Source organism: Podarcis gaigeae (genome assembly GCF_964106915.1).
Source record: "Podarcis gaigeae genome assembly, chromosome: 5".
NCBI classification, from domain to species: Eukaryota; Metazoa; Chordata; class Lepidosauria; order Squamata; family Lacertidae; genus Podarcis; species Podarcis gaigeae.
The window spans coordinates 62754757-62770056 of NC_139681.1; the positions used below are offsets into that span (position 1 = coordinate 62754757).

General features: G+C 46.6%; 1 protein-coding gene across 2 annotated transcripts in view; it reads right to left on the minus strand.

Annotated features, from left to right (window-relative positions):
• Positions 1-5941, minus strand: part of IGF2BP2 (insulin like growth factor 2 mRNA binding protein 2) — a 63279-nt gene extending 57338 nt beyond the window's left edge. Inside the window, exons 1-2 of one of the 2 annotated variants that reach the window (XM_083741856.1) lie at positions 5340-5941; positions 3964-4024 (exon numbers count right to left, since the gene is read on the minus strand). In XM_083741856.1, coding sequence (XP_083597982.1) covers positions 3964-4024; positions 5340-5514 — 236 coding nt within the window. In that variant the 5' untranslated portion in view covers positions 5515-5941. The remainder of the gene's footprint in view (positions 1-3963; positions 4025-5339) is intronic. The other variant, XM_083741857.1, reaches the window with a different exon arrangement.
• Between the last annotated feature and the right edge of the window lie 9359 nt (positions 5942-15300).

The window sequence follows — 15300 nt, forward strand, 5'->3', positions numbered from 1 at the left end:
AATTCATGAAATATATTAAGAGCCTTTTGTCAGCCTCTGGCCCCACGCCCCCAGAATTGTCATATGGCAGACACCATTTTCAAAGCTACTTCTGCCTGAGAGTCCTATCTTGCTTGCTCACTAAGGAGAGAGAGGCACCAGAACACAATGCAGATTAGCAAATCCAGATTGAATCCTCAATTCTTGCTACTTTCTGAAAACTTTGTTTTCTACTGCAAGAGTGGAAAGAATGAGGCGCTTCTATACACCAAGGCAAAGCTATATAACCCACTTAAATACACCATATCTGCAGCCTACTCTCTCTTGCAAATCCTAAGCATGTTTAACTGGAAATACGCCTCACTGGCTTTAACTGTAGAGAGCTAATCTGCTACAAAATACACACACATACCAAAATGTGGCACTTTACAAATGGACGTATTTATTGTGACACAAGCTTTTGTGGGTCAGAGTACACTTTGGCTCTTGGGTGTTATTTTTTTACTGATCTGGATGGAACAGACATTTTAAAAAGTTTAAGATAGTAGGCTTAAATCCAAATGGATTTGAGCAGAAATTAATTTAAGTTTAAAACATGGCATCGAGAGTAGCTTGAGGTGTCATACAAAGTAGGTTTCCTTAACAAGTTATATTTTGATCAGACAGGTAAACTTGTGAATTTAAACATTCTCCCACCAAACAACGGCAAAAAATGACTCCTCATTACAAAATCTAACCATTTTTTTTTTAAAAAGAAAATCCTCAAGCTGTGTTTAATTTACCATGGTGTGAAAGGTACTTATTGTTTATTAATATAAACATTTTTGCATTCTAATTAAAGATGACCATATCTTGACATCTGATCTGGAAGGTTGTCTCAGAACCATCTCCATGTCTACACACAACCAGCTTTCCCAACTAAGCCCATGAAAACATTTAGAAAGCTAACTGTGTTAGAGCTGTTTGATGCATACCTAGATCTGACTGAATTCGGAAATGGACGTGCATTCAGCTTCTGAGAATTTAACCTTAAGGAGCATTGTAATAGTCCTACTGAAACATATAGTTAGTTCCCATTCTCCAAATTGATTACAACTAATTATAGGACAATTAACCTTCAGAACCTTAGGCATGACAGGCAGGTGAAAGGGTATTAGAACATAATTTTATTAATTTGTCTCCCTTGTTTCAACTCCCCCCAATGTTAATAATTTCAAAGAATTTGCCATTCTCGTGCCTTTTTTTTTTTTGCATAGTAAAAAGTTAAAGCAAGTGTTGTGTTAGAAAAACAGAACTAATTGGGTGAAAAGCTGCTAATCATATGACACTAAATATTTGCACCAGTCTAACTACCTGAAATCATGTTCTGCAAATAACAATCAGAATATCCAATCCTAAACTTGTTTACTTGCTGGTGAAGCAAATATTTGGAACTGACCACAGAGTGACAAGCTTCTGCCACTTATGCATTTTAAAAGAAAATAATCAAAATTTTCTGATGCATTCCTAATCCAGTGCCTACTTATTTGGGAGTAAGCTCCACTGAAGAGAGACAACTCAAATGTAAGAATGAGCATGCACAGAATTGCATTAGCTTGGCTTTCTTTATCTAGCATTCAACACTTTTAGGAGTGAGCAGTGCTTTTTTTTTCTTTAAAAAATGTTTAGGGGAACTCTAATTTTGACTCAAGAAAATCACCATTTTATAGTTCAAATTGGGAAAAATTAATACAATAAATGGACAAAAGTACAAAGATTCACAAAATGTTTAGGGGTATGCATACTCCTGCGTACCCCCAGGGGGAAAAAAGGACTGGGAGTGAGGATTTATCAGTGAGAAGTATACTCTGTACACTAAGAACTGTTACCAAATTAACACCTACCAACAACACTGTGATCAAACAGTTTAGTTCCATATAGCACATGACAAAATTAGGACGTTACAATTAGTTATGTGGAAAATAATAAAAACACTGGGGTACAAATGTCAGTATGAAGTCTAGAATTTCTAAGCAGCTGTTGCAAATCAAGGTTTTTGCTGCTACAGACTAACACCAAGAATGCAGCTTACATGTAATCTCACAATAGTATTCCATTTAATGGTAAGGCATTTTTCATGTTCTGAAGCTACTCATACAAATGATCTGAGTAACAAGTTCCGGACTGCATAAGTTTTCTCACATTATATATTCTCTCCACTTGATTATCACACTACCAAAATTCTATACAAATATTTCAAACACAACATTTCTCATATTTCTGCACTATTTCTTTTAAACGTTGGAGTAGTTTCTTTTAACTAAAGGCATCTATAGGGAATTCCCTACAGTACTTTATTTCAAACACCAGTTTCAACTTCAGTTTTTTAATCCTAAAACTAAACTGTGCATTTTGAGAAATTAACATGCTGAAGCTATTTCTTAAACGGAACCTCAAAAATATGTCTAGAGCTTGCACACTACTCAGGAAGTCAATAAATGTCTCTACACGCTCAGGAACTGCATGTTCAATGCATCCCTCCCAAATGCAAAGCAAATTTTACTACTCTGATGCAAAGCAGGTATGAAGTCACAGCCTTCAACAATAATGGGTATTGGTGTAACTAATTTTCCTGTGTACTACAATGGCTTGCTACATTGCTTGTGATGAAGAATGACACTTACAGGAGAGGGAAGGGAAGGAAAAAAGAGAAAGACCACAAGCACTTCACCCATTATGTCAGAGCTTTGGAAACAGTCTGCAGCAGAACTTATGTGCTTATGTGTTAGACAGCTGCAGTGGTAAAAGAACAGTTGCTTATGCAGCAATATTCATAAAGCAAATTGGAATTCTACAGATCAGGAACACCATACTTTATACATTATAATAACCTAAAATACCACAACTTTTTAAATGTGCTTTGCATGGAGTAAGAGAGAAAACCCTCAGATGAGCAATCAGAACACAGCAATCAGAACAAAGATTAAATCAGAAGGTAACATTAGCACCCCATATAAAATCACACCCCTTCATGGATCACTGCCTTGTCGTGGCGAAGGGGTTTGAATAACTCCAAGAGGCTATGAGCCATGCTCTGCAGGGCTACCCAAGATGGACAGGTCATAGCGGAGAGTTTAGACTAAATGTGATCCACCTGGAGAAGGAACTGGCAAACCACTCCAGTATTTTGCCAAGAAAACTCCATGGACATAAAAAAGGGGAACCTTTGAGAAGAAAGTGAGTTTCCAAGGCATGCTCTGGTTCATGGGGTCACAGACAGTCGAACACGACTAAGACGACTAAACAACAACAACGTAAAATCACACATCTGCCATGGATCCATAAAAAAGCCCAAACTACTCCAAAGGAGTACAGGTCTTACAGGTTGTGTGGCAAGGTCCTTTGGCAACAAAGATCTCTGGAGTGTGAGGTAGGTGCATCTTTAAGTTAAGGAGTATCTTTTAACACTTCTTTAGCTCTGAATACAAACCAAGAGACACAGGGAATGCCATGGGCTTGCTCATTTTCAGTTAACTTTTGGCTGGTCAAAATAGGAACACTAAATGAATTGCTAAAAATGTTAGCCAGCATAATGGCTGCAGTCCTAGGCATGTTTACTTTAATGTAAACCTCCCTGCCCCCCCAAACCCCATCAACTAAGGTTTTACTTCCAGGCAGTTGTTGTGTGCAGGATTGTACTATAAATGGATTCTCAAGACGTCACAGGAAGCCTTTTGTTAAGGCATCATGACATTTCAAAGAAAATATCAAGTTGATGAATTGAAAACAATTCTTCACAACCGAATCCATAGCGGAGGAAACACTTGATGGTTTCAAGAACGAAAACGACTCAAAAGCACCAAAAAGAGAGAGAGGCAAACATGCAGCTAGCTACTAAACAACATACCGCACCACAGCCTAAACTTAAGTGACGCAACCTCGCTCTGCTTCTGGGTCATATGAGTAAATCGAGTGTAGTAAACAAAAGAACATTCAAGTACTCACCTTAATTTTTTAGGGACAGAATAATCCACTTCCATGACTTTGCCATGCAACTCCGCTTTACCTTAAAAGTGGGGAAAAGAAAAAGAAATGTGGAAGCGTTGTGGCGCTCAGAAACGAAACTCAGAGCTGAGGGAGGGTGGCACACTTCTTGATTCGCCACAGTCCACGGCAGAGCGAGGACTGTGGGGAACGTAGCATCAGGCATCAGTTTTGGGGTGAGAACTCCTTGAAAGTAAGTTCCAGCTCTGAAAGGATTTTAAGCACTTTGTGAGGGAAGTGTCTATATTCGGGGTGGGCGTGGGGGGCATAGACTCCTTTTGCCCAAAGGAATTACCCCTCCCTCTGCCCGTGAAACCATCCTTTTGACCTATTCCTTGGCTCAGTCCTTTTGATCTGAAAGTTGGGAGCGTTCACATGAACACGCACTTCGAGGCGGGAGAATACTGCGCGTCCGGCTCCCGTACCGCCCCCTCAGCTCGAAGCCTTCTACCCCACACTGTTCGTATGAATGCCCCGCGAACTACCGAGGAGCCGGGCAGCTCATCCCCACGCCGGAGGGCTCTTGCGTGGGCGAGCTCGCCCTGCCTGATCTTCCTGCCCCCTGATTCCACCCAAGAAACGGCCCAGCCGCACGCATCAGCGAAGGGCCATCCGGACTGCGCGCTGCTCTCCGACCGGCCTTTCCCGGCGGCTTCCAGCCCGGCCCACTGAATCCCGGTGGCCGGGCTCCCTCCCGGGGCTGGGCCAATCCCCCCCTCCGGCTGCTCCGGCCTTGGCTCGGCTCACTCGCGGCGCAGCTGCCGGCCCCAGGGCTGCGCGTCGCTCGGGCCCCCAGGCACGTCTCGAGCTCTTTGCTCCGGGTCCCCGTCGAGTTGGGACAGGGCACCTCGTAGAAAGGTGCCCGAGATCTAGTGGGTGCCACGAGAGCTGGAGGGAGCCGTCCCCAGCGCCCGGGAGCCGCTCAATAAAATCGGAGAAAAAAATCAGCGAAAAATCCCTCCCTCGCCCGCCGGGCCGCTCGCCGGAGCGCAGCGCGCGCGCGGGGCGAACGGGAAGGGGCGCACGGGGCGCGGGGACCGGCTCGCAGGCTCCCAAGGAAGCATCGCCCTCCGAGGGGAAGAGAGAACCCCGTCGGTCGGCAGGGACCCCCGATCGCCGGAGGTGGTCTGGGTCAAGCGGGGAGCCCCTTCGCCGCCACCGACTCCCGCCCGAGCGGGGTTTCCCCTGGCCGTGCAAGCTGCCTCGCGGGCTCCGAGGGGCCTCGACCAACCCGGGGGAAGGAAGGGACGTTAGCCGAGGGTGGTGGGGGGAGCAAAGTAAGCGGTCTCCGCGCACGCCCCCCTGACCAACGCGGAGCGCCGCGCCTGCAGGCTTACCGGAGAGGGTCTCGATGGCGCGGATGGCCCAATTCTGGTCCGGGTAGTCCACGAAGGCGTAGCCGGACTTGAGCAGGACCTGCCCGGTGAGGGGCAGCTTCCTGTCGCCGAAGAGCTGCCGGAGCTCCTCGGCAGTCACGGCCGGGCTCAGGTTGCCGATGTAGAGCTTGTTCATCGTCCGCCTCTTCGGGACGGGGGGAGGGACCGAGCGAAGCCGAGGCCGCCGCCGCGGCCGCCCCCTCCTGCTCGCCGGCCGCCCACCTACCTAGCGGAGCCACCCAAGCCACTACCTCCCCGCCAGCCGGCCCGGCCCAGCGCGCTCCTCCAGCTGCTCTCAACAGCGCCCCGCAGCCGGGCGGGCAGCGAGCGAGCGAGCGAGCGAGAGAACGCGCGGGCGGCGGGCGGGCGGAGCCCAGCCCAGCCCAGCCCCACGCGGACCTCCTCCGAACTCCGGGTCGCTGGGGCCCGCGTCTCCCACTCCCGGGACCGGCAGGAGGCAGCGCGTCTGGTGCAGACCTGGCCCGGGCGCCCGCCGAGAGATGGATGGAGCGGCGCGCTGGGCGAGCGGAGCCGAGTGCCAAGCAAGCGCCGCCCCCTCCCTCGCTCCTCTCCTCTTCGCCCGGAGCACGTGGCCACGTGCCGCGCGGGGATGCAGCCCCGGAGCCGAGCGGGCGAAGCCTTCGCTCCCGCCTGGAGACTCGGCGCGCCTCTCGGCGGACGGAGGCGGCAGCAATAAGAGTCCTGGCCCACGCCGAGGCCGGCGGTCCCGGACAAGCCTTCTTCCCGGCAGCGGCGGGGGCGCTGGAGTTGCAAGAAGAAGCTATGCTTTTTCAGGTCATTCAGGAGCCAGATCGTAAAAGAGTCCGAGATAATGATGATGATGATGATATTAATGATGGTGATCTAAAACAACTGGCAACTTTTTTTGCGCGCTTGCTTGCTGGGTGCGCATGAGCGCAGGGCGACTTAGTTTTACCCAGTCATAGGACAAGCGGGTCATGTTTACGTGCGGGTGTGTTTATTAAGTCTGAATGCCCCTGGAGGGCAAGACAAAGCCTTGTTTACTTTCTCTGCTTGGCAGGATTCTGAAAGCGAGCGCGACTTTCCCCGGTAGCCCACGTTTCTCCGCTGGGTTTGAGTGAGATTTCTCTCGCGCGCGCTCTGTCTGTGTGTCTCTGTTAGCGATTATAGCCTATCAGAAAAGGCGAAGGATTGCTGTCCTGCGGGCAAGCCGCGCTCTACCTCCTGCTCGCCCACTTCCGCTTTCGATGGAGGGAAACTCTGCCCAAGTCCAGGGGCTCATTTATTAGAACGGAGGTGTTTGGGCTCCAGTGAAACCGGAGTCAGTGCGATTTTGAGACTACCGTCTCGATCCCATGCGGCGTTTACTCGGGAGCAATTTCTCTTGACTTCCATGGGAAGATGCGCTCAGGATGGTGGCGCGACTGTGTTGAAAGTATCCTGACCGAGATACAAGGGCGTCAGCTGGGGAAATAAGAGCAGCGTTGTGAAGAAGATGCCCACCCCACCCCCTCTCAAGACGGCGGTGGCGCCTGGCTATCCAGTCTGTGAATGAGCAGTGGCAGAAGAAGCACGATGATGGCCACGTGTAGGGGAGAGGGGCTCTAGTTCAGTGAGGGGGGAGGGCATCTGCTTTGCTAGCAAAAGGCCCCAGGTTCAATGTCCGGCTAGGGCAGGGAAAGTGATCTGCGTGAAAAACCCTGGAGAGCTGCTGCTGGTCAGTATTGACGATCCGTGGCTAGAATGGGCAGACGGACGTTCCTGGAGTTTCCATTTCCCCTTTGCAGAAGGCTCAGCAGTCCTGTCTGCTGTGAAGCCCCTCTGTCACAACTACCCCTCGGTGGGGGAGACGCTTCCCCTGAATTTCTTGGCTGGGTAAATAAAAGCAACGCGGCGGCGCGTTTCCGCCCACCTTTAAAGATGTTCGTGGCGACGTCACGGGCGGATCCGCCGCACGGACCATCTCCTTCCCGTTATTCATGTCTGTCTGTCGGGATTAGCCACAAGGTGCTCGGAAGAGGAGCCAAAGTTAGAGGCATCGTTGGCGAGGAGAGAGGAGGGCTCAACGAAGTTCTTCTGCGCAGGCTCCGAAAGATGAATGGAAGATGCGATGCGCCTCGTCGTGTTTCTGTGCATTTCCCATTCATCCCGAGTGAGCTTGTGAAAGACATCTTTCACAGCCCAAGGGGATTGTGTTATGATGCTGAAGTTGGTTCTTGGCTCCAAACGCTCTGTTAGGGCCAAGAGAGTAGATTGCACGTATTTCCCAGGCAGCTTAGGCTTGGGCTATTTTATTTTATTTTATTACTTTTTTAAGAAACCTCCCCCTCCCCTCTTCTTTTTCAAAACATTTTTCAAAAATACATTTTATGCTGCGGAAAGATTAGATCTGCCCACTGAGCAGACATGGTCTTGGAACCATGGATGAGTCAGAGTTGAGCCCCCCCCCCCTCCACAAATAATAAACAATACTTTTTAAACCAAGAAACAATTGGACTATATTTTCAGTTATATATATAGACTGAAATCACAAGACTAATAACTAGGTGTTCATTGCCTCTAGCTACTTATACTTAAATAAAATAATATTGCATTAAAAAAATTAAGGCTAACTGGATTTACTGAAACAACCCAAAGAAGGTGTTTACTGCAGAGCTTTCCAAACTTTTCATGTACTTCTTAGACATGCATAATTTTGCAACACAGTAAATCAGTTTTACTAGCAAGTCGGAGGTTAAACTAACCCATTTCCAGCCCCGGGAGGAATGTGGGGAGCATTCATGCGACACACCTACACACTACAGCAGATACACTAATGTGTCGTGAAACACAGTTTGGAAAGCTCTGGTCTATTGATTGTTGCATTAATGGCTCACCTTTTCTCCAAAGGAGCACAAGGTGTCATACATGGCTCTCCCCCTCTCAATATCATCCCCTTATTTGTTTGTTAGACAAATAGAAAAGACCAACTCTGCATTTTGTAAGGATCTTAAGAGGGACTGCAAGAGACACTTTGCAGATAATGAGCAGCGCCATCCTCTGCATACTTATTCAAAAGTCAGTACTTTGTTCAACAGGCTATATTTATTCCCTTGTAAATTTGAATAGGATTGCAGTCCTATTGAAAGTGTGACACTGCTATTGCTTTTTGGTATTCCCCACCACCACTAATGAACCAACATGGTTACCTGATTTTTATTTTTATTTTGTCTTTACATGTGTGTTAACAAAGTTTGTATGCATTGTATTTAATGCCTTGTTTTTCAACCAAAATCAGCTTCTGAAATCGCTTAGAACCAAAGGAGGCTGCAAAGTGAAAATGCTAAATTGCAAATTGTCAAGGGGTTCAGTGCTATCACCTGTGGCTTGTGTAGGACAAAGGTTTTCTTAAAATTACGCTACATGTTTGGGAGGAAGCATGCACAGACAACCCACAAGTAGCATTGGAGAAGGTTTGAATACCACTGTGTGGAATAGAGCTGTCATAGCGTCACCAGACCAGAAGACTCCAAACAAGTCAGGCACCTTGCTTCTTGCATGAGGGAATCAACTGTTAAGCAAAGGAGAGGGCCAAAGACCCAAGGACACGTGGGACTCACAGCAGACATCTCACAGAGCTAACCCTGGCTCCCATCTGGTAGCTCAGTGGAAGAAGAGCCCTCAAATTGGAAAAAGGCAACTGCAATTCAAGCCTTGTCATGTGGGAAACTTTAGGTTGATGTCCACAAGGCAAGGCACTGCTGCAGAAGATGACCAGCTCAGAGGCTTCCAAGTAGCTCCACACAGTGACCATCAAACAAAACTAGTCTAGATGTGGCACAGGACCATTAGCACCAGAATGTATCTGGCCTGGCACAGCCCCAGGGGCAGCTTACATCACTGCTGCCATATACTATGGAGAAGAACTGGGCACCTCCAGGAGAAGAGCACTTGTAAAAGATTCACTCTAGTTGGCTTCTATATGTGGGGTGTTGTACGGGAGGTGAGCTACTGATGAAATATTCCTTTATTCCCACCAGCCCAGTTTACTCCTGGAAAAACTATAATAAAGCAGATTTCCTCTTAAAGGGTTACAGCTGTTTCTAGGAAATCCATCCAGTCCACAACTTTTTCCTCCATATTCAGCACATTATGTTGCATTCATACTTGCTTGGGTCAATATTCCACAACATATTTTCATTTAATATATACCAGTATACAGTATATATATTTGCAGTTCACTATGGGAACAAGTATGGTCTATAATGACTAACACACGCTCTGCAGGATTTCAGACAGGGTTCTTTCCTAGCTCTACTTGGAGATGGTAGAGATGTAACCAGGGACCTTGTGCATGCAAAGCATCGCCTGTAGTTCTCTGCTAACTTGCTAACTGCTGCCACATTCCCAAAATTTCTCCAGTCTCTTTTTAAGTATGGCTTTGAGCTACACAATGTTTCGGCTAATTCCTCTTTTTATGTGTGACTGATTAGTCATGAAACCTGTGTGATTCAACTTGGGCTACAAACACTTCAGGTTACAGACTCTTAACCTTGGGTTAAGAACTTTGCCCCCGGAGAACAGAAATCGCACGCTGGCAGCACAGTGGCAGCAGGAAGCCCTATTAGCTAAAGTGCTACTTCGGGTTAAGAAAGGACCCCTGGAATGAATCAAGTTTGTAACCTGAGGTGCAGTGGTGCCTCGGGTTAAGAACTTAATTCATTCCGGAGGTCCGTTCTTAACCTGAAACTGCTTTTAACCTGAGGTACCACTTTAGCTAATGGGGCCTCACGCTGCCGCTGCGCAATTTCTGTTCTCATCCTGAAGCAAAGTTCTTAACCCAAGGTACTGTTTCTGGGTTAGCAGTCTGTAACCTGAAGCATCTGTAACCTGAGGTACCACTGTACTGGGCAATTCTTCCAAGGTTGGTTTTGGTCCCAGCACTCTCTAGGCAGAGACTTCTCCTTGGCTGTTAAATTACAGAGTTGGTAAGTCTCTTTTTCTGCTACAGTGAGCTCAAGTCACTCTAGGAGTGACTGCCAGACTACAGCTGCCAGACTCACAAAATACCACAAGAGTGCGCTGTGTGAACATGAAATCTATGGGCTGCTAGCATTCTAGTGCATGCAAAAAAACCCAGCTAGCACTGCACATTGCACATAGCATTTCCACACTTTGCAAAAAGGTAGAGAAATTGCAGATGATAATGGTACACTTATTGCAGAGGTAGGCAGAAGATAGATTAGGATGTGCGCTCACCCCACCCTTTCCCCCTTTAAATTATGACAGCTGAAATGAAGCATGGTTGGGATGATTAGGAATTGAACTTTGTGTGGAAGGACTGTGAGCTCGGTTCAGTTCCAGTAATCAAAATAAATTCTTGTCCTCAAACTCAGACAGGTGCTCAGGGCAACACCTTTCAGCATGATAACCACCAATGATTGACGTAGGTGTGGTCCCGCCTACGTGGGTGGGGGGAGATAAAGCTCTCTGGCCCATCAGAAAGGGTTCTCACCCCTGATCTCCAAGAAGAACAGGAACAACAAGGTGCTCTTAAAAAGCTGCCCAATATATACAGTAGATGCTGAAGATCTGGCATGTTGCTGAATCCACGTATTAGATCAGGATAGGAAGACAGCTAAAAATGTGAGCTTCTGAAAATATTGGGGATGTACCAGCCACGTAAGCTCTGGAAATTAATTGTGGCCCATCTATTTCACTGCAACAGTGAAATGATAGAACCTATGATAGAAGTAGATGGTTTTTGGAATTCTGCAACTGATTATGAAGCTTAAAAATGGGACCTGAAAATCTAGCAGTGTTCAGTGCTGCTTTCAGTGTTCCAGTTAGCCATTCATACTTTCTTTCAGTAAATTGTTCCCCTGCCCCTTGTCCCATCCAAGTCAGCATTTTATGACCACCAAGCATGCCCAGTTCTCACTTAGCTGTTTCTGCACTCTCTTCTCCTTTTATCTATCCCCCTTTTTGTGCTTTGGCAACCTTGGTGTTCCCCAAGCCTGTTGGTATTTCACTCCATAGATGATTCTGTTTTGGCTGCATAAGCAACAAGACTCACCTGTGAATGCCAAAGTAGACAGAAGGGTGTAACTTTAGGAACTGATGCCTATGTTCATTGTTTTCCTCTTCCCTGAGGTGCATGGGATGTTAGGGGAGGGGCAGTACCTCTGGGACGCAGGTGGCGCTGAGGTCTAAACTACTGAGCCTCTTGGGCTTGCTGATCGGAAGGTCAGCAGTTCGAATCTGCATGACAGGATGAGCTTCCATTGCTCTGTCCCAACTTCTGCCCACCTAGCAGTTTGAAAGCACACCAGTGCAAGTAGATAAATAGATATCGCTGTGGCAGGAAGGTAAATGACATTCCTGTGTGCTCTGGTTTCCGTCAGTGTTCCGTTGTGTCAGAAGTGATTCAGTCATGCTGGGCCACATGACCCAGAAAGCTGTCTGTGGACAAATGCAGCTCCCTTGGCCTGAAGTGAGACGCACCCCAGTCGCCTTTGACTGGACTTAACTGTCCAGGGATCCTTTACCTTTTAAACCTTCAGTACCTCTGGGGCAGTTTCTCCCCCTTTGGTCCTCACCCTGCACTCATCTCTCACCTGTGGTGCCTAGTAACAACAGCGGCCATACCCCAGGAACAGCTTTGACTAGCTGGCTAAATCAGGTGAGGGTAGCGGATGGGTCTCAGACCCTTTGTGAGTTAAGGACTTCCTCTGCATGGAAAGATAGGATCTGGCGGATTGAGCGGACGTGACCAATAGTGGGTTCTGTGGTCAAGGAGGTGGTTTCAGCACACGCTGTAGAAGGAAGTGAGGAACAGGTGAGGTTCTTTACCCTGGGAAGGTAGCCCATCTAGGAGGAAAACTGATCCTATACCTCCACTGCCTTGTGGAATATCCTTGGGAGAAAATGCTGAGGAGTAAACCTTACCCAAATCCAGAGTATAGTCCCTTAGATGGTTGGCTTCTTGTATGTCTGCTTCTGGCAACTCCTGCAGCCAAGCTGGTATCAAACATATTGTTCTGCTTTCCTTTGGACCACCTCAGCAAGGCTGAGATGTAGGTCTTACCATCTGGGCAGCCCAGGACCTCCATACATGCTGCCCGGGCTTGTACCCTAGGGAGGTCACTTTGGTGCTGCTAAAAAAGCGGTTTGACTTCACCCCTGGAAGCACACTCCTGTCTCATGAGACAGATGCCAACAAATGTCCTCTTCCCTCCTTTAATCTGTGTACGCTTAATATGCTTTAGGCATGTTATAAGTGATAAAAAAACAGGCCTAACAACTGCTACATCAGAGTTTTGGGATCACAACTCCTTTTGGAGGTAAAGGGGCAGGAAAGTGTAGGGCCTAACATGTATACCCAGTGAGTTTTTGCTTGGGTGCATATGGAAGATCTTGCAAGTGGGCACTTTTAGTTTCAAAAATGCTGCTGTGGAGTACGAAGAAACATTTGTGCTGTATTCAATGTTTTATATAGCACCGCTTCCACCTCTACTGGGTAAGTGGTTGTCAACCATTTGTCTTCATAGGACAATAGCTTTGCAGCATTATTTCTGGGTAGTTTGGATTGCATCCATGCTGGTGAATGTAAGGGCAAAGTGTCCCCTTCATGCTCTGCTGCAAAGCCTGGGCAGGCCTAGGGAGGCTATTACATCTTGACAGTATGAATACAGAACGGCAATCAAGAATTAGCTTCCTTGATTGTAGGGGTTTGCTAGACATTGTATAGTCAGTACCTCTACTGCCTGATGGGCCCACTCTCAATTTGTTTCATCAGCTTTCATGCACGCTGAGTAAAGTGGGCTGTAGAGGCAACAGGTTTATATATGGCAACTGGCACACACATCAATGATGATATGGGGTTATGGTAGTTTTCAAAAAGAGCATGGTGTCCCTTGGTGCTTGGGGGCTTCAGCTGCACAACAGAGTTGTTAACAGAACAGCATCCTTACGATTCTCATGAAGCCTGGCAAATAACCAGAAGGCAACTTTACATGGTACAGTATCAACTTGCCTAGAGCAATGGGAGATTAAAACTCATCTTTAAAGAAAGTTAAATAAAACCCCTTTTTGTTCACTCCAGGGAATATTTACTTGCCTTTGATTTCTAGAGTCAGACCCCATATTCATTGAACCAATCTTGTCTTGACAGTTATGGCTCAGGTTTTTTAAGCTGTCTGCTTAGCAGGGCCCAACTGCTCCTTGATCTTTTTACGATTAGAATGGGGAGAGAATGAGTCTGAAATAACCTGAGTAACGCTACTGTCACCTATATGGATGACCCTTCTACATCTAATTCAACTGATGTATGCATGAAAGTTGAAGACCACTCTAGTAGGTTACATGCTCTTGAGAAGGTAAAAAAGGTAAAGGACCCCTGACAGTTAAGTCCAGTCACAAACGACTCTGGGGTTGTGGCGCTCATCTCGCTTTACTGCCCAAGGGAGCAGACGTTTGTCCGCAAACAGTTTTTCCAGATCATGTGGCCAGCATGACTAAGCTGCTTCTGGCGAAACCAGAGCAGCGCACAGAAATGCCATTTACCTTCCCGCTGGAGTGGTACCTATTTATCTACTTGCACTTTTGGGCGTGCTTTTGAACTGCTAGGTTGGCAGGAGCTGGGACCGAGCAACAGGAGCTCACCCGTCACGGGGATCCGAACCACCGACCTTCCGATCGGCAAGCCCTAGGCTCAGTGGTTTAGGCAACAGCACCACCCGAGTCCTTGAGCTCTTGAGAAAGCTGTGCCAAATCATGTAAGGAGAAAAGAAAGTAATACTTGAGAGCTGGTGATTCTGTGTACAGTCAAACCTCAGTTCCCGAATGCCTCTGTTATTGTACATTTTGGCTCCTAAATGTCGAAACCCTGGAAGTAAATGCTCCAGTTTTTGAACATTTTTTGGAAGCCAAACGTCCAACGTGGCTTCTGCTTGAGTGCAGGAAGCTATTGCAACCAATCGGAAGCCACACCTAGATTGTCAAACATTTTGAAAGCCAAACAGGCTTCCAGAACGGATTACGTTCGACAATCGAGGTTTGACTGTATTATTTTTATTCAGTCAGTCAGAAGATCAGGCCTGTTTTAAAATTGGCCAGCTTTACCACACAATAAACATGTTAACTGCTGACCACAAACCAACTAGAACTCCTGTGATGTAACCTTTTGTGGACCAGAACGAACTACCACATCTACAATGTATATCCTCAGTTGCATATTCCGACAGACATAACAGGCGAAGTGCACTGACACTTAAAGAACCTGTAATGTGAGTGGTTCTAGTTCACATAAATCTTATACCACAGTAGATCTTGTCTTAATGTGTCACATAGCTTTTAAATTACATCTCTGGATACTGCAATTAGGTATGTATCTAGTCCCCCCTGCCCCAATGGAGAAGAGTTTGGCTGCTGGTTTAAAGTGTAAAGCTCATTCCCTATTTTTACAGATTCTTTAAACCCAGAATGTCATTCATCTACCATGTAAAAACAAAAGAAAAAGGATGCCTATATAGCTAATGTTCTTACTAAGTATAACAAACAGATCACTTTATGCGATGACACTTAACCACCATGCCTTTAACATGGGCTGCATCCAAGATTTTAATTGTATAGCATTTATCGGGAGAGAAAAGTACTATGCGTTGAAGGCTAACTCACCTGGTAGTGAAACTGTCTTGTTTAGTTTTAAAAATAGGGCTTTGCAGTAAATTAAAAGGCCAGCAGGTAAGTTATTTAAATGCCTGGTTCAGAGTTAAGAGTTTAACATTTCTCATGTTTAACTGTGTGCAACTCTCAAGCTCTCAGGAGCACATATTTGTTGTCACCCAGCAACTGGGTACTGATAATGTCTAAAGTAGTTTCCTCAATTCTAAAAATTGATTTCAGAGGATAAGATGGGTGAGAAATGGAGATGAACCTATTTTACTGGGGCTTTTATTTT